At 39.4% G+C, this 19,211-nt stretch overlaps 1 protein-coding gene and 1 long non-coding RNA gene across 3 annotated transcripts; one reads left to right on the top strand and one right to left on the bottom strand.

Moving 5' to 3' along the window:
• The first annotated feature begins 112 nt into the window (after nucleotides 1-112).
• On the top strand, nucleotides 113-13,820 carry IFT57 (intraflagellar transport 57). Of its 2 annotated transcripts, none has more exons than XM_041464076.1 (11): nucleotides 113-323; nucleotides 1,649-1,811; nucleotides 2,903-3,021; nucleotides 3,924-4,014; nucleotides 5,925-5,993; nucleotides 6,530-6,652; nucleotides 9,245-9,316; nucleotides 9,910-10,041; nucleotides 10,945-11,007; nucleotides 12,781-12,847; nucleotides 13,380-13,820. In XM_041464076.1, the coding sequence occupies exons 1-11, from the start codon at nucleotides 139-141 to the stop codon at nucleotides 13,556-13,558; spliced, it is 1,263 nt and encodes a 420-aa protein (XP_041320010.1). In that variant the 5' UTR covers nucleotides 113-138; the 3' UTR covers nucleotides 13,559-13,820. The 2 variants fall into 2 exon arrangements, with proteins under 2 accessions (XP_041320010.1, XP_041320011.1); XM_041464077.1 differs by having other exon boundaries at nucleotides 181-478.
• On the bottom strand, nucleotides 4,079-12,771 carry LOC121351717. The gene is made up of 5 exons (XR_005954826.1): nucleotides 12,333-12,771; nucleotides 9,215-9,311; nucleotides 8,638-8,815; nucleotides 6,685-6,817; nucleotides 4,079-5,854 (listed from the first exon to the last, which is right to left on the bottom strand). It is a non-coding gene; the product is annotated as an uncharacterized LOC121351717 (long non-coding RNA).
• Nucleotides 13,821-19,211: the final 5,391 nt, after the last annotated feature.

Here is a 19,211-nt window from a genome sequence, read left to right as displayed (position 1 = left end):
CAGCTCCCCTCACGTGCCTGAAGAGCTGAAAGGTGAAAACTCCGCTCCGCGCGGGTTGGCTGTGGGGCCTCTTCGGCACCGCCCCGAGCCCTCAGCGGCGGGGCGGGCCCGCCCCTGTCGCTGTGGTTACGAGTCAAGATGGCGGAAGAGGGCGCTCCGGCCCGGCGCGGGGAGCGGGAGCGCAGCGAGGAGGTGCCGGCGGAGCGCGGCCCCGGTGCGGCTTTTCATATGTTCGTGCTCATGGAGGACCTGCTGGACAAGCTGAAACTGCTGAGCTACGAAGAGGAGGCGCTGCGGCGCCACAACATGCGGCCTCTATCCAGGTGCTTCTGACCCGCGCCTCCTGCGCGGCCTGAGGGCGCTGGCGTGGCCGCGGGCGGAGGGCGGCCGGAGGGAATCCCTCCGGGCCGACGGAGCCTAGCGAAGGGCCTGCACGGCCGGGTGCCTGGGAGAACCAGCCAGTAGCGAAGCTTCCCGTGTAAGCTGGAAGCTTTCAGAACGCGAGGCCCCGCGATAGGCAGAGATGGGATAAGTAAATAGTCCCTTGACCTTCCCTGCCCCCGGCAAGTACTGGGTATCTGCATGCCCGGGTACCTGTGCAAAAAGTAATTCTACCTAAATTCTACCTCTTCCGCAGAAAATAGCTCTGCCTAAATTCCAAGATGTTCAAAATAACTCTAAATGTCTTGAATGCGGGGTAGCTATTCATGGTGTGTGTATATTTTTTACCCTTTACAAAGAGCGTCTTGGACTCGTTTTTGTTAAGGCTGGGGTTTCATATTCCATATATACTTGTTTCATATGTAATTTTTTTATGCCTTTTAAATTATGCTGGAGACAGGAAGCCTGGGAAACAGGGCCAGTGTGCTCCCAATATCCAAATGCCCAAATAACTTTCAAACCATCCATCACTTTCAGCCAGGCTCTGTGACTGCAGGGTGTCCCAGAATTAAGCTTCTTATAAGCAACGGTTTGGTAAGGGGGTCCAAGTTACCCCCTTTTTGGGAAGGAGGCTCAACTATGAGCACAGTGGCTGTAAATTAGTTCTAGCCTGCTGCTGAACCACTGGAATGTTTGGAGCAGGACAGCAGACCTTTGTGTATCTTAGTGAGTAGCTGTGTTGGTAAAGGGAAGCATTTCCAGAAGTTCCCAGTATCCAGTGTGCATGTAATTTATACTTCAGGGGGTGGTCTGGTTCTATGGACTGAATTCTTGTTAGGACCACATATTTGAATTTGGTGTGATCCAAGTCAGATCCAGTTTTCATTGCTCTCCAAAGCACAGTAGGTAAGGACAGGTGGAAGGATCAGTTCAAAACATGCTCCTGATCTGAGCTGAATTTGCAGACGTAGGAATACCATCCTCCTGCGTTTCTTGAGGAAAGTGTGAAGGACAGGTGATTTGGGGAACTTGGCAGCCAAGTCTGGTGTTGACTAATAAATTACTCAAAGCTGGAAATAAGCAAGCTGGATGTAGAAAACTTAGTCTGCTGTGGTTATGTGTGAAACTAGGCGTCCTGATTTTTGTTCAGATGGCTTGCTCATTAAGAAAACTGGGTAAAGAAACTGCTCTGTAGCCTGTGCTCACCGGTAACGTTGTAAGAGCTCCTTTAACTCACAATGTGTACATTTGCCCCCTTTCCAAACAGGCACTACTTTGCGCTGCCCACCAACCCCGGTGAGCAGTTCTTCATGTTCTGCACGCTCGCCGCCTGGCTGATCAGCAAAGCGGGACATCCCTTCGAGCAGCCGCAGGAGTACGATGACCCCAACGCAGTGATTTCAAACGTGCTCTCACAGCTGCGCTCCTTTGTGAGTGTCACACGCGCTCTCTCCCCAAGTGTGTTGCAAACGCCTGCATTCCCTTCAGAAAAAACAGCAGTCACACACTGTTCTCCTGCTGGGTCTGGTCCCAAGGACTGGACAGACTTTTCCTAGCTGTAAGTTTGTACTGTGTTACTTAGTTAATTGGAAGTTTACATAGGCTGTACCTACTTGCTATTTTTTTAGCACTACAAAAATGGTCTTATAAACTATTCCAGTTAGTTTTGTTCTGCAGTCTGTAAAATGGATTAAACTAGGCTTACCTTTTGTAGTGCCACATATGTTGCTCATTTATAGTAGCATGATTTTCAGAGATTTCATCTGGAAGGTTTACACAGTCTGTGATCCTGCTCCGGCCAAAGTCAATGACTTAATTTGTAGTGTAGGAAGTGGTTTAGAATAGTGTAAATGTTTTCTTCTTCTTTTTTCTTTTTCTTTTAAGGAGTAAAAGGTTGTACAAACTGCCAGGAACTACTGAGATTTTTTTTTAATTAAAAAAAAAAAAAAAAGTAAGATAAAAAGCCAAACTCCAAAGGTCAGGAGACTATATCAACTGACAAGAAGTATGATCTTATGGAAGATTATACTCTGGTGCAGTTGTGAATGATGTTAAGGACACTGTTCTCTGAAGGAGTTAAACTATATCAAACCACTATGTTTATTCTGCATGACAGCAATAAATTAAAATATTTTATAAGTAAAATCTAGAGAAAACAGGACACTGTTGCAAAGTTGGTAGTTAAGTCTCAATACTTGAGTTTCTCTGTAGCTGTTCTTACTTTGCCTTGTCACTTGTGTGCTTGACCATCCAGATCCCTTGTGGCTTCTGCCTCTTCTGCTACCTGGGAGTATGCTCTTACCATATGCTTAAAGACTTCTACACTGCCTCTGTTCCTTGGCTTTGTTTGCTTTTCCTTCTGTTGCCTCACTGGAGCTGCATAGGAGAAGAATGTAAATTGTCATTAATAAAATCTCATATTCAAGGGACACTTTGGTTTTAGTGTACAAAACTTACCTCCCTTTGAGGAAATTCGGGTTGTTAGGCCATTAGTAAACCCTAGCCTGTCTCTTTATTTTAGGGAAGGCCTGTGGATTTTCCTCCCTCAAAATTAAAGACAGGCTGCGGTGAGCAAGTGTGCTATGTTCTTGATTGTTTAGCTGAAGAAGCCTTGAAACGCACTGGGTTTAGCTGGAAAAGGTACAGTACACTTCTATGCATCCTCCCTTATGCATTGTTTTCCAGCAAACAGATGTAAGTTGTAGTGGTAAGATAAAACATAGGAATGACTAAAAACGTTTTACTTGACATTTCATGAGATGGAAAATTCAACTAGGCTTGAAGCAGGGTGACCAATTAATTCCTAATGCAATTTCACACAACTGGCCTGTTGTCAGCAAGGCTGAGTTTGGACCATTATAGACTTAGCTGATTAAGATTTAACTGATGACTTTTTTGTTGTTGTTGTTGTTACTTCCCTACACATAACTCCTTGTTAGCCTGATATTTAAGTTGAAATATGTAATGTCCTTTTAGGTTCTGTCAATCAGTAGTAAATTTCTTGGGTTGTGCACAGTGTGATCATGTTACAAGTAGACTAGAGTAATTTTATTTAATCTGAAGGAAATCTTAGGACAAATTAGATGACAGATAATCTCAAATATATGAAAATGTCTTTAAAAGTGTTCTTTATTTTATTCTTTTCCTCTAGTGGGTTTTGAAATGGATACAGCAAAGTAATTTCTACCTTGGAATTATTTTACTGTTACTTCTCTTTGGTACACAAATTCCACTGTAGGTTGCAAATAAGCCTGTGGTGAGTTGCACTTGAATTTTAAGAGCTTAGACCAATAGAGAAAAACCCCAAAATTTACTTCCTAGATGACTTTGTAGTGTGAATGTACTGTACTGCCATTACTTTTAAGACAGTCCAAGATGAACAAGACTTTCAAGGCAGAGTATATATTTATTTCAGTTGTGAAAATTAATCACTGTCTAGGTATGTTCCATGTCATCCATTTTTCTCATGAAATGTTTTGTTTGCAGAGGTATTTACAATTTATTGCGTTTAAAAGCTCTGCTGTTCTTTGAATTAATTTCAGGCCAGCATACCCAACAGAAGAGCCAGAAGAAGAAGAAATAACAGAAGATGATGCAGAATTAACACTTAGTAAATTGGAAGAGGATGTTGCAGTAGGTTTATTTGGTATATTAGTATTGGTCAACTATGAGGAAATATTTATTCACTGTTCATTTTGTTTGGCTTTGTTTAAGAAGCCTTTTCAATTAGCTGTTTAAGTTTTTTTCCTGCAGCTCTATTCCTGCATTGTCAGATTCTCTTTAGGGTTTTTTGTTGCTTTTCAGATAAGATTAACTCTTCAAGACAGAGTGTATGTTCTTATGTGCAGTGGAACCTAACCATGCATTAAAAACACAGAGATTTAGAATTGTTTCTTTTCTACTGATAAATCTACTCTCGATGTTAAACTAAAGGGTTAAAATAGGAAAACAGTCAGCTGTCTGCTCTTTTCTCTATCTTGTGAAGAGATAAGCTGCTTAAATTGGGAAGTGGGGATGAAACAGTTAACTAAAGCACAGTTGAAATCCTTCAAAGAACCTCTGTGTTTGTTCTCAGGTATTGTCCTAGGCCATGATTTTCATAATTAATGTGTTCTTTTAGCTCTTTGGAATGTATGTGTGTTAATAAAACCACTGAGGTGTTATTCCTTTACTAGGTATTACATTACCAGGCAGTTCATACCAAAAGGATGCTCACTTTTTAGAGCCCCTGGTAGTTCTACAGGGATTAATTACATGCCAATGTAATTTTTTTCCTGGTCCATTGTTGCTGCCAGTATATTGATATTATCTGTATCCATAATTGAATTTAGCAGTATTTTCAGCAATTAAGTGTTAATGAGGTTCACTGATTGTTCTTTGGTTTTGAGTCTTCTGAATAAAAATGATGAGGCTGACAGAGACAAGCCTAGCAGGGATAACCTGTATTAGGTGGCCAGCAGTAGGCAGTGAGGCTGGGTGTGCAAGGACATCTGCACAATTTGGTTTCTCACTTCTGATAACCAGTCTTCTTGTTCTGGTGGTGTGTTCTTCCAAATGCTGCACAAATATGTATTGTCCATTAGCAAAAGATAGTCTTAATATAGTCTTAATTTCTTGCAAGTATTCAGGGGACGTGGGGTCAGACATACCAGAAGAAAATAGTGGTCCCTGTTAGTTAAAAACTGGGTAAAGTAGAGGAAAGAGAAATAAGCTCCAAGGTTTTCAGTGAGTCTTGAAGGATTTTACCCTAAGACCTGTGTTATTGCAGCTTTTGTGATTTGTGTGGAAAGGAGGTATATGATGAAATTTCACTTTGGTGGAAAAGATAGTCAAGAGGGGGACAAGGTGTATAAGGGTGAAGTGTCTGGGTGATAAAATGGCAGATGAAATACAGTATACATAAATGAAGGTTAATGCACAGAGAAAGCATCATAACTTATGGGTGATGAGCTCTCAGGTGATCATAGTCACAGAAGAAGGGGATTTTGAGACTATAACAGATTTACAGAGTATGTGAACAGAGTGTGTGGTCTCATGGGAAAGAAAAAAGCAATTGCCTCAATTTCAGTTGTGTTATTCTGCACACTTAAGATGTGGCATCATTCTGTAACTTCAAATACGTTGTGCAAACAATATCTTGAAAACTGTGTTGAGGTCTGGTTGTGGTTTGGCTTTTGTTTTGATGGAGCTTTATTTTTAAGGTAGAGCTTCAAGAAATACATAAAAAATACAATTACCATACAACTTTTGATAATGGGCCATTTGATGTCAGAGGCTTTAGGTTTAGGGTTTGGGTTTTGTTGGTTAGTTGGTTTATTTCTGTAATACTATGGAGCTCTGAAGGAAATATGGGGTAGCTTTGATCTACCAGCTTGTCCCAGGTACTATGTCTCTTCATAAGGTCCATATCATAAATTCTCTATGTCTTGTTTTGTTCAGAAATGTGGACCTTAATACTTCTTGGTTTGTTCTCCTGCAAAATAAAATTATGGAGAAAGATAGTGCAATAATTACTGAAATCTTGCTTTGAAACTTCTCTTAAGGAAGAAGAGTCAGACAATGAAGAAAATTATATTGACCTGAATGTTTTAAAGGCACAAACGTACAGATCAGTAAGTTGTTACCCATTAGTCCTCTCATGAGAGATTTTTACATCTGTAGCAGCAATTTGTGTCTGTTGGATTTAAATCTTAAAATGCTTGTATAGTCTTTACTTGAAAAAAAACAAACATCTGAAATGAATCAGATATTGTATATTAATATTATTTTGAAAGAACAATGTGCAGCCAGTTTCTAAACTGATATCACTGAAGGGCTGCTGGGAACATTTGCAAGAAAGTTTTTGCAGAGACTTCTAGAGAAACATGGTATTAGTTTCATGAATATATTTAATCCCACATACATACACCATTTCTGAGATGTATTATAATTTCTTAATATATAAATTTAATTGTTTTCAGTTTTAAGTATGATGAGAAGATATACTTTAATTCCAAATCTTTATGAACTCAAAGAAAGCCATTAAAGAAATCTGTTTAATCTGTAGTCTAGATCATTCTGGATATAAATATTAACACTGCAAGCCATTATAGTGATTTCATTGCATAACAATAATATTTTATGTATAAACTTTGGGATTTTTACACAGAACATGAATGACACTGCAAAGCAAGAAGAGATTTTACAGTCCACAACAGATGCAGCAGAGTGGAATCTGGAAGTGGAACGTGTGCTTCCACAGTTGAAAGTCACAGTCAGAACTGACAATAAGGTAAGGAAGAATGGATTTGCTTGTGTACATACAGTGATTAAAATGTGATTTCAGTCGATGCTGTTTACTTTCCGTTTGCAGTTGTTGTCTTCTGTCATGCAAAGACCTGTGAGTAGTGGGCTCTCCAGTGCTACCTTGTCTGAACCTTTGTCACTTGCTTTGACCCTAGAAGCAATAATTTTCAGTAAGGTGTTTTTTCAATATTACATATTTTTTTCTGCTGCTTACAAGGCACCTTATTTCTATATATTTATTCAGTGGGGATTTTTTTCAGTCCTCTGACACTTCCAATGTGTTCACACTTCTAAAAATTATATCCTCAGTTTAACAACTATTAAAACTTCTCATTGGAGGACAGCTGATGATCTTACCTTTCAACTCTTCAATTTTTTAACCACATGAAAGGCTGATTGTATGGAATTTCTCTTGGTGAACTTTACATTACAATCAAGTAGGTCTTTACCCTGGTCTAGTCATCCTGAACTCTCCTAATGTTTAGTGAAAAGAAGTGATCATTTTTTCAACTGCTTTTGCTCACCATATCCTGGTAACTGTCTCAGGGTGAAATTTGTCATGTCTTAGAACTGTCACTGCAGGTTCCAGCCGGGCTGTGCCCGGTGGGGAGCCGTGGCCAGGATAGCTCAGCGGAGCCTCAGAGCAGGTCCGATATCCCAAGCCATTCCCAGCTGCAGGCAGCCAAGCAAGCCTAAGCGATTTCAGCTCTTAGTGATTATCAGCTCTGTGATTTTAGCTCTTTTTGCTTGCTAGGTGCCTGGCAGCAGATGCAGGGAGAGAGAGGAGAAGCGCTGTTTGACGGTTCCGCAGGATTCTTTATTGGGGTCTTCCACGAAGGGTCTCAGTGACAGCTCTTCTGCCGAACCAGGCAGAATTAGGGGTTTTTATACCCTACAGGGGTTTTGGAAACTGTCCAAAAGAAAGGGTCAGGGGAAAGTGACCTATAGGCTTACAGAGAGACAAGCAGGGTCCAAAGGCAGACAAGAGGGGCTTCTAAGGCCCAGTCATCGTGACTTGGCATTTCCTAGCTCAGGCTTCTGACCGCCAAGGAGGCCTTGCAGGCCCTGGGCCTGCTACATAGAACTGTGTATTTCTCTCCATAGCCTATTTCAATGAGTCTAGAATGAGCAGCTTAGAAGTAGGTATCCATCTTTGGCAGGTCCAAACCTAGGGCCTACTCCTGGCATTGCCATAAGCATTGTCTCCAAGAGCTTGTGTAGAACACACAGGTCAGTGCAGTATTGAAATTGTTCATTTGCAGTGGCCCAGGTAGTTGGAGTGTTGGAGCAATCTGCAGCATTCATACAGCAATACAATACATATACATGAATACAATGAAAGATAATTACCTTGCCAAAAATAGGCAAAACCTTCAACTGTCTGCTGAGCTGCTTGCCTGTCTTACACCATTCTGTATTTTTCTGTGTGAAGGATTGCCTGGCTTGAACCACTCTACTGTGATCCTCAGCAAGCCCATCTGTTGCAGAGAATATGATGCTTGAGTCTCACAGTGAGGAATTAAAACTTAATAAAGACATAGATGAAAAATTAAAGGCACTGTCGGATCTGAGGTTTACTAGCTTCCCGCTTAATGCACCATCTCTTTGCATGAAGGAGTACGTCGAAATGAACATAAAAAGAGGATTCTTTTTCTTCTAGCTTCTTTCAGAAATAACTGGAGAAAAATGTTTGGCCTTTTTCCATTGTGCCAGAAAACATATTCTGTTTCCTAAGCTGTGCATGTAAACCTAGTACCAGGAGAGTATTAATGGTTTAATCAATGGCACTAGAAACTAGAACTTCTTATAAAGTCCTGGACAGAAGTGGAGGTGGGTTGTGTACCTGTTTTTTTAATTTAAACTCCAAAGTTTGGCAAATTGTGAGCAATTATCACCAGACCAACAAGAGATCATGAGTCTCCTGCACACGTGAAACACAATGTAAGCACATTTTCTCTAGTGACTCATTACCTGGTGTGCAGGGCCAATTCACAGCACCTTTTCTCAGCCCCCACCCTGGAGTCCATGTATGCTCCTATGATCTTGAAGCTGAAAATAATTTTGCTCCTTCTAATTGTATCCTGTTACCAAAACTAAGTTTTGGTATTTCTGCCTCTTCTTTCCATTCTTTTCCTGGTAACAGTAATGACTGAAATAGAAAGGAAAGAACAGATAGTCCAGATTTGGTAGGTGTTGGGCATCAAAAGCAGTCATTTTGTCTAAGAATAAGCTGAACTAGTGCAGCTAAAATCAATATTTTTAGTATTTGTGCCCACAGTGGTTTCTAGCAGAAATAGCTCCATGAAGATCAGACTCTAAAAAGCATAGCTACTATGGTGTCAGTGAGGATGTGAGTGTTTGTTTATGGATCTGAGTGTCACATGTGACATTTAGGAGATTTATAAATTGTGTCACATTGAGCCAGTGCCCCTGGCTATGAACATGGCAGTGTCAGGATGATACATGGCAATAGTATAAAAGAGAACTGACCCTGCTTTGCATACGTGCCGTTGTTTTGTAACCAGAGAAGGACAGAAATTGTACTTACCTGTGTTTTAATTTGTGATGCCTTTTTTAGGATTGGAGGATTCATGTAGATCAAATACATCAGCATAAGGATGAAATTGATTCTTCTCTGAAAGAAACTAGGGTATGTCTTCTATGTACAGAATATTTTACTAATCTGTCAGCATTTTTATTTTATATTTGATATGCATTTAGAACTAAATTGATCTTTTTTTTTCCCTTCATTTTATTTGTGCTATTCCTGTAAAATTAAAAAGGGAATTATATGACAATGATCATTAAGGACAGTGCTGGTGACAAAATACCTTCTGGGAAGGAGTTGTATGTGTGAGGATTAACAGGGCTATCAGGGTCCAGTAGTGAATGCATTACCATAAGTGCATCCTGACTACAGAGGACAAAATAGAATAATAGAATCTGAAGGTGCTGTTAAAATCCCCCAAATACTCTCAAGTACTGTTGCTAGAGTAACTTACTGACATTGACACTTGTAATTAATTGAAGAGGGGAGAGTGATGAAGCAGCAAAGGCTGAAATACATGTTTTGGAGGTGGGGAAACCAGAACACATTGGGAATAGTTTATCTTGGCTAAACACAGTATTTCTGTATTATTTTTCTCTCTGTAGGCTTCCATAGCCTTTCTTAACTGCAGCATCATTTTGATACTCTTTGCATACTGTCTGTATACTGTCAACTCACGGAATGTGATTTTCTAGGGTTACCTTGACAAACTCCATACTGAAATCAGCAGAACACTGGAAAAGATCAATAGCAGGGAAAAGTACATCAACAATCAGTTGGAGCACTTGGTTCAAGAATACCGTTCAGCACAAGCCTTGCTGAGTGAGGTATTGCTGATCTTTTGTTGTTGCCTTCCCCAGTATTAACTTGCTGTTAAGTGAGGGTAGAGGCAAAGATGACATGGAGTGAGCTATCTATGAATTCTGCTGTTGGATATAAAGCAGGGGAAATGCTGATTGGCTGTCAAATTATATTCTTCCTAAGCTAAACTAGCAATTTTTATTCAGCTGTTCTGCAGGGGAAAATACATGGTTTTGCCTGAATATTATGTATAGTTGTTGCCAGTCTTAAGCAGCTAGTAAATTGCTAGTTCTGCTTTCCCTGTGAAGTTCACACATCTGCCAGGAGTGGAATAACTACAGTCTCAGTCCAACATTCATCCCTTAGATTTGAGTACTGGTGCTAACACACACAAAGCACTCTGATTACTTCTTTGCTTCATTTAGTTTTTATGTTAATGGAGTGCTGTCTGAGAAGCTTTTTGATCCCCTATTTAGGAAGCGTTATAGTCTGCCTTTTGGTAAGCCCTCCTGGTTGTGGCCATGCTGACAGTAATGCTAACAGAATTTGACCTCTGCACCTTCTGTTTGCCTTGTTGTTAAGGTATCTTCGAGATAGCAATTTACTGTTGATGAAGTATTATTCTGGATTTCAGTGTTCAATCCTTTCTGCATTATGGCAGATTTTCTTCATGTTTATTTCCTTATGTAAATGATTAGAAAGCATAGTTCTTATCAAGCGTGTATTTGGACTATTTACTGCTTCACATTTTTGAATGATAGTCATTGCGAGGGCTGATGTTTCAAGCCTGTCCTCATTTGTAAACCTCACTGGGGCTTTGTGGGAGAGTTTCTGGAATTGAAACATATGAGAGCAAGTATTGAAGTTTTCTCTGAACTATCTGCAGCTCTTCAGCTCTGTCATTACAGCCAAGACATGATTTTTTCCAGGCTAAAGAGAAGTACCAGGAGGGAAGTGGAGGAGTAACTGAAAGGATTAGAGTGCTTTCTGAGGTAAAACACATCTTACTTTAAAACAGTCTTCAGAAAGTTGGCATTTAGTGGTTGCAGTTTAATGAAACCAGTTCTGTGATTTGTTCTCATGTTAAAGATTATTCTTTGTTTGGGGGAGGTGATCTAGTCCAGTCCCTAAGTTTTAAATCCAGTCTGGCATTGATTTTTAACTCCTGAAATGTGACCTCAGTTTGTAAATGAAGGTATATGTTCTGTATTTTATAACCTGTGTCCTAGAATTATGGGGGATTGATAAATCATGCCCATAAATTCTTTGGAAGAAGAAAAGCTTAACTCTTATTTTTAGTTAAAATTAACAGTTTGAAATTTTTATCTTCCAGGCACTTAAAAGCAATATTTGACTTAAAGCAATAGTAATTTTTTTCATACATCAAATTATCTTATTACCTAAATCTGGTTTTTTTTGTTGTGGATTTTCTTTTTTCCTTTACATTGGTGCTCTGACAAATTTAAATAAACATCTGTTTCCTAACTGCCTCACCATGTTCAGTGTTGCATGGCATTTTGTTTAGAATTACCGCCCGATATCCAAATACTTCAACTCTTTATCCAATTCACAAAGTTTTTAAATGGCTCTGTTTGGGTTTTAGAAACCAGCTTTACTTATTAGACAATGAAGTCTCAAGAGCAGTTGCATAAAGTAGATCATACAGCAAGAATGTGTTAGAAATTGTACAACAAGTTTGAGATGTTTTAGAACAGACAGAACAGTTGAGTTGGAAGGGACCTACAGTGATACTAAGTGCAGCTGCAGTGGGTAATACAGCAGTTTAATGTGAGTTTTCTAGCAAAGATTTCTGAGTGTATGAATTCTGCAGAATTAGAGCTGCTTTCTATTTCACTCTCAAGGAAGTAAGTTTGAAAAAGTATTTTGTGATGACTTCAGATTTACAGTGTGCACTTTGGGAGCTGATTGACTGATAAGTAATGGTGAATATGTTACTAGCTGGCATCCTTCAAAACTACATTGGTGCAGTGGCGCATGTCTGAGGTAAACCAGACACGTTAGCTATTAGTACTGATCTGTTTTCAGGTGTGCAATCAAGACCTCAGCCCACCTGGCAATACCATTACCACTGCATGCATGCAGTAACAATGCAGCAGTGATTCCTTTTTGTTGCTGAAAAGGCTTATTAAAGCCTTAATGAAGGAATATTTTCACATTATCAGCAAGAATACTGAATTATTATCTTGGCTATACTTTGGAATCATATATTTGCTTTTTTTCATTGTCTGCAAAGGCAAACTAATTCCTGGACAGTGCTGAAATGCACTTTTTTTCTTCAAATGTGGATTTTACATACCTGTGCCAGTGCCAGCAAGCTGGACTGCTGCACCTTCTTACGCTGCAGTGCTGTTTCTTAGGTTTCCAGTCTAACATGCCGCAAACCTGATGCTTCCAGAAGGACAGTGGGCATGGTCATTTGATGAATCTTGATCTGTAGAGATACTGGTTCCTTTGTTCTTCCATCCAGCATCACACTGAAACACTTATATTGTTGTTTTTTATTGGGGATGCACAGATTTTCAGTAACACCATGGTGTTTGGTCAAATTGTTACCCTTTTTCTGTAATTTTTTACAACATTAATTTAGTTAAATTAAAAATTTCTGAATGTTTGAAAAATCATTCCTCTTTATATAACAAGTAAAATGGATTAGTTAATTTTTTTTTAATAAAAGCAGTTATTCAGCAGAGACTTTTTTAAAATTCGATATTAATCTGGTTTAATTAAGGAAAAAATCTCTTAAGATTACAGAAGCATTAGAGAAAGTAAAGCAGGAAACAGAAGAGAAAGGAAGCAGTATGACTGATGGTGGTAAGTACATTTTTGCTTCAGACAACACACCCTTGGTGACAATTTCGTGATATGTACTTCATTAAAATAAGAATAAGAGCAATTACCAGGAGCAGGATGATGCAGCAGCATCATACTCATGGCAAGAGAGGGGTTAGAAAATATAAGGCACAAAACATTTTAATAGCTTTTCACAAGTAAGATTTTCAAAGCCTGATGAAGATGTCTTCAGTTCTCTACCAAACCTCAAGTCAGCTGTGGGGATAAGGCTTTCAGCTGAGCAAAACACATCATTGAAAAACCTGTCTTAATGTTGATGCACATTTTTATGAAGCTCTTAGATGTCAAGAAGACAGCAAAATTGTTATTGCCTATTTCTGTCTTTAAAGTGTTCTGCATATTAAAAATGATGTATCAGTACAATCATGTCTTTAGAGTACAACAACAAAGAGTTGTTCATTCAACTCTTCCATTTTAAGGAGTAAATTACAGCAAACAATGCTTTTGTGTTACGTGGCTGACAGAGTTGTACTGTTTATCTTTTTTTGGACAGCTCCTCTAGTGAAGATTAAACAGGCCTTAACAAAATTGAGGCAAGAAACCATTCAGATGGACATACAGATTGGTGTGATGGAACACACATTGCTCCAGTCAAAGCTGAAAGAGAAATCCAATATGACTAGAGATATGCATGCAACAGTGATTCCAGAAACCACAGTAGCTGCCTATTAAAATTGTTTGAACCTGACTTGATTTGCCCAAAATGCAGTTTTCTACCATTTGCTTTTTTGTGAGTTCAGAGGTTTTGTTTATGTTGCGGTAGAAGGATGTTCTTTTTTCCTGTTCCTTTTGAACAAGACGCTTGTTAAAAGATGTACTTTTTTAAGAAGTAATGTGCACACTTTAGACTCAAGAGGGAGCCATGTTTAGTTTTGTGCTGTAAAGATTTACTGCATATCTCTTCCAAATAAACTAATACATTCTTGTTAGTGAAGATGTCTCTATTTCTTTGGAGAATGTTATGTAGCATGAATGTCTGTAGAATGATGCTGACAACCTTTAGTCTTGATACTCTGCAGTGCTGAAAGGAAATTGCTTGCAAAGGACTTGAAGGTAAAATGTCTGTCATTGCCACTTACATACATTTAGAGAAAGTATTTAATTAATGCTATTGAAATAATACAGCATTACCCTTTCTAACAGGCTAGGTCAAAACTGATATCAGCTGCAAGACTCCTCTAACATCAGCATCAATATCAAAATCTATATAAGACCAAAGAAGGTGAATAGTATTGTTTGGAAATTACTCCTGGCTTTCTTAATTTTTTCCATGTGCCATCACTTTTTCAGAATCACTTTATATTAGTATTGGGTCAAGTGCTGCTTTCATTTATAGTATTTAGAAGAGCTCTGTGGACCAGATTTGGATTATTCTTGTTTTCTGTTCCTGTGTCAGAACACCCACCTTTGATTTCTGTGAAGGAAAAATGTTGCCAAATCTAGTTGAGTAATACAGAACAAGACGAAAAATGTAGGAGGAAGGGGTTGGGAATGTAATGGCAACAGGGAGCTTGCTTTGTCTTAGTAAATGTGTAGGTAGAGAGCGATTCTAGATGTTAGTGGTAATGAAGGAGTATGGAGCAAAGAAATAACCTTATTAATGTACTAGTACATCCTTTTGGTTCTGGTTGTTCATGAGCCATAAACGATATTAGTACAATTCCAGTGGCATTAAAATCCTTGCTGAACTTCTGCAGTCTATTAATTTCATCTGACAAATAATTTCTCTCACTTAAATGTGAGCAGTATTTTGCAGAATCAGTGAAACAGTTCTGAGTCTGAAAGTCAAGATACTTGACACAGTCAGTACTATGAGCCAGTATAAGTTTGTTGTGCTTCAGTATTTCATTTGGCAAAAAAGAAAAAGCCCTAAACCTATTGGATTTAAATAAGCAAAAAGATATCTGTAAATGTCGACTATTACAATTTACCTGTGCAAGCCATTGCTGAAAATCTCTATGAATCACACTGGAAATTGGTTTCCAGCTCCTTTTGCTGCCTACCTATATCCTCCCACGTTCAGCTGAAATTAGAAAAGTTATTATTCATGTTCCCTTTGTTACGTGCTGTTGCTACTGCATATTTACTTTAACAGTGGCTTTACTTCAACTTAAGATGAAGCAACTCCTTTCTGCATTGCCTGCAAAGCAGCTCACTGCTTTTGGATTGCAATGCTGTGTTGTAGAAATGTTGTTTATGTAAACACTTCCCTCAAAAAAACTCCTCCTTCGTGCTAATACAGCAAACATAATTAACTAAAACCTTCCCTTATGAACTGAGCCTCTTATTCTATTAGAAGTGAATCTGTTAAGACAAGCATGGAAAAAAACCCTCTAGTGTGACAAAAATCTCCAAAAGAAAAGCTTTTGTGCCAAAATAATTCTAAAATAGCAAGCTAATTATCTGGAATTGATCTACATTATTTTTAACGTACTGTCTGAAACTGCTGCCATTTAAATCGAACATTTCTGTTGCTATCACTGGTATTAGTGATACATGGCCTTTAATTGTCATCTGGCAAAGAGTGGCATTTGCCCCTTGAGACAGTAAAAGCACTTTACCCTGCTTTGAAAGCAGCCTTACTGATCCGGCAAGTGGCCACACCATCTTCCTTAAAAGCAGAGGAGAGCAGTGAGGCCTGTCACAAGCAGCCTGAAAGGCCCTTCTAGAGAAGCAAAGATCTGAGTAATTAGTCCATGGCTGAATCAGTGCAGGCAGCAGAAGCCACATTAAAATTAAATCACTTGGTTCACATTACATCCTGCACTGCTCATTATCTAATGCAGTGTCAGAACGGAAGGCCAATAAAACAAAGATGTCCCCAAGTTAGTGGGATGCACATAAAGCTGTTCTATAAAAAGAGTCTCTCTTCAACTGGAGAGGATTTAGGAAAGGACTGACTATTCACAAGAGTTAACTTTTGTGTACGGCTGTCCTCTTCCAAAGTCTCTTAAAATTTTCAGTTCTCTGGAACATCAGTATGGAGGCATTTTCAGATTTTACCTAGAAGCCGAGTAGAAGCTGGCTGTAGACAGACCCAGAAATCGTGCAGAGAGAGAATGAAGGAGCTTCATTTGCTCACTCTGTTTAGAGAAGCCATGGGTTTTGTCCTTGTCATGAAGACTGCAATAGTTCTGTCTCGTATGTGGCCCTGGTATGAGATGACCACTTGGGTTTTGGAAACATTTTGTGGAGGAATGCTCATCAGTAGCCAGCTCACTCTCTTGCATGTACTCCTTAAAGTTCCAGGAAAGGAACTCTTGCAGCATATTTCTTTTTAGAGTTTCTTCAGCTCTGAAATACCTCTGAACCTCATAACATGACCCAATGTCTTATTTCCCTGTCTTTTGTCTAGGCTAGGATGTAAGTGCCCTGCTGGGAATTAGAAATAGTCTTAGTGCTAGGTACTCTATTAGCGGTGCTGTTTATAGACCATTTAGATACCTGAGAGTGATTACATGCATTACCTTTTTACTTTAATAAATATGATACCCCACTCCCCGTTCTCTTCTTATGTCAGCAGATAGCATGAATTGCTGTGCTGATAAAAAGCACAAAGGGCTATTTTTTTACCTTTTCATCCATTTCTCTCACAGAGAACCTTCTAGAGTTGGTGACTTAACACTGAAATCACAAGAGTTTAAAAGTGGCTTTCAAGCATATTCTGAAAATTCATTGTTTCAGCACTGAGTCAGGTTAATCATTTAAACTTGCATTGCTGAGTGCTGTGCAGGAAGCTGGATGAGTTCACATGAGTTTGAGAAACCACTGTTATAAACCACTCCCAGATCTGGTCAAAATATTCTCACTCCTGTCTGCTGATGGCGTTAAAGGCCTTCCCCTCTTCACCCACCCAAAGGGGGAACTTCAGGGAAAAATTTTTCTTGAAAGGGAAAACCGTTATGTCCACCTACTTTAAACTTTGCCACTTTTTTGAAGTACAGCTCTACTGTTCACTGTGACATACAAAAAAATGATTAGTATTGCCAATTGTAAGTTACAGTAAGAGCAAGTAAGTCATCTGTACATGACCTATAAAAAAAACTAAGCATAAATGAAGAGCCTGTCTGTGAACATTTCCAGCTTCTGTGCTCTTTGAATTTTGCATCCAAATTTTGCATCCTGGGCTTCTCTCCAAGTTTGACAAATGTTAATTAGAAAAAGAAGGAGCTGGTTGATGCTGTGCTGCCACGCTGGCCGCGTGCCCGTGTGGGATGTCAATGCTGCAGTGTACCCCCACAAGGCAGCTGCATGTGCATGCGCACAGGCCTGTGCGCACGCTGACCTCTCCTGGGGCTGGCACCAGCAGCAGAACAACATGCCTGTGAAAACCCTGGCCTACTTCCTGCAGCCTCACTGCTTTCCCTTCGCTTGCGGATGGATTAATGTTTTAGGAAATGGTTGGGTGATACCTGGCAAAGGCATGAAATGTTAATCAGTGCCCACGAGGTTAAAGTAAACAGAGGGATATGAACACTGGCTTTTCTGCATGAATACTGCTCATAGGTAGGGACTTTCCACAGAAGGCTTGGAGATAACAGAGGTTATTTTCATCTGCCATTTCCTCCTTTTGATGTATTTTTTCATTGAGCAAATGCCATTACAGGGCTTTCTCATGTATTAGCTAATACTTAGCTATTGCTCCAGGGCTTGGTGTTGCTGGAAATGTCTGTCTTTCAGCCTCCTAGTAACAGCCCTACCATTTCACAATTATTCCCACGCAACACTGGAATGAGCAGGGTTGAGAGTAAGTAATGATTTGAATAATGCTAGTCTTTCACTAACTGCCTAGTTTTACTCTTTTTCATTCCTGGTCTTAGTAGTTAGGATTGGCTGTATTTCAGTACTCCATCCCAGAAGTAGCTGAGATACACACATGCATCCTGTTGTAAAAATCAACAAAGGTGAATGTTTTAAAGTCAGAAGAACACAATAATTATTTCTAATAATATTCCTCTTGATAATGCACTAATTGCAATTGTTAATTGAAAAATATTTTCTGTTTCTCTGGTTTTCAAAGGATGACAATACTTCAAATGATACCTTAGTGTTATTCAATAGTAACACAAATAATTAAACTGTGAAGTGTAGGCATCCCCTGGACAAAAAGTTTCCCATCCCTCCTCTAGTTTTAGGACAGAAGTTTCTTGTAGTATCTTGGCTGGGGAGCTCTTGTAAGGTTTTAGAGAGTTCTCCCTATCCTTCTTCAGCATGGCTTGTCCATGAGCATTTTGCCTCCCTTCAAAGAATCCATTTGAGAAAGAATATAAGCCAGTAGTCAGACCAAAAGGGACAGGTTGTTTGTGAAATTTTCCTGGAAACCAGTGCCAAAAATGGTGCAGAAGGTTTCAAAAGGTTTGACAGCATCTGTTGAACATCATTTCCTTTGTTACAGGAGGTGCTCAAGTTCCTGGTATGATGGCAGGAAGGACTTCTGCTGAGTTTATCAAATGCTGTCTAACAACAGTAAAAACAATGAAAACTGTGACCTTAAAAGTGTCATTCATTAATTTTGTAGTAATTTGTCCAGCAGCCATTTCACCACAGCCTTCTGTAGAGTGCCTATAAACTGAAGTAAAACATTCTTGAAGATTTTCATCATCTTCAGCTATATAATATTGACAACAAAGAAAAAAAAATACTGTTCTGAGAAGACTTTTCCTGGGACAGACAATTATACTCTAGGTATGGCAAGGCGTGGCAGGTTTGGAGGGTTTTTTTCTATAAGTAGTCCAGTCAGTTGACTTCTGTTTGAATAAGGACATACCTGTTAATATGTTTGGGTTTGTGAGAACTCTTATTGAAAAAAAGAATAGCAGTTAACTGTGTTAGATAAGATAAACAACTGAAAGCCAATTCAGTTTTCTCTCAGTTGTGAACAGGATTGATAAACAGGTAACAAATTCATGTGGATAGAATGAACGAGCTTCCTTTAAAAAGCTCTTCCATACTATCTTGGCTTAAATGTACATAACGTGCCTTCGCTTAGTTTTATTCCATTTGTTGCTACTAGTCAATCCTCATCTCTGAAGTGCACAGTGTACTCCTCTCCAAATAACTGGAAGTTTTGGATGTTTCCCTCCAAATAATTGGAAGTTTGACAACATGACCTGAACATAACGGATGTGGTCAGTCCATCTGAGCATCTGCTAAGCTGGGTGGAGCTGACTTGGTGTGTCTCTATAGAGTGCCACCTGTGAGCAGCCACAGCTGACACTGATCCGGTGTGAGCATCAGGAGATAAGAAGCAGGAAGCTGGTCCCCCTTCCTGTCAGAGAAACCGCAGCCTCTAGGGTGCTTGTCTCCTGTAGGAGACTGCAGAAGG

Source organism: Pyrgilauda ruficollis, unplaced genomic scaffold, assembly GCF_017590135.1.
Source record: "Pyrgilauda ruficollis isolate IOZ18807 unplaced genomic scaffold, ASM1759013v1 scaffold17, whole genome shotgun sequence".
In the NCBI taxonomy this organism is placed as follows: Eukaryota; Metazoa; Chordata; class Aves; order Passeriformes; family Passeridae; genus Pyrgilauda; species Pyrgilauda ruficollis.
The sequence above is the reverse complement of the archived record's forward strand: the minus strand, read 5'-3'. Positions and strand labels throughout refer to the sequence as shown.

Bases quoted from the DNA above. Each gene is read 5' to 3' on its own strand.
- IFT57 (XM_041464076.1), top strand. From the start codon at position 139: ATGGCGGAAGAGGGCGCTCCGGCCCGGCGCGGGGAGCGGGAGCGCAGC. The intron at 1,812-2,902 runs GTGAGTGTCACA...TCTTTATTTTAG, and splicing joins TCTCACAGCTGCGCTCCTTT to GGAAGGCCTGTGGATTTTCC. The intron at 10,042-10,944 runs GTATTGCTGATC...GATTTTTTCCAG, and splicing joins CACAAGCCTTGCTGAGTGAG to GCTAAAGAGAAGTACCAGGA.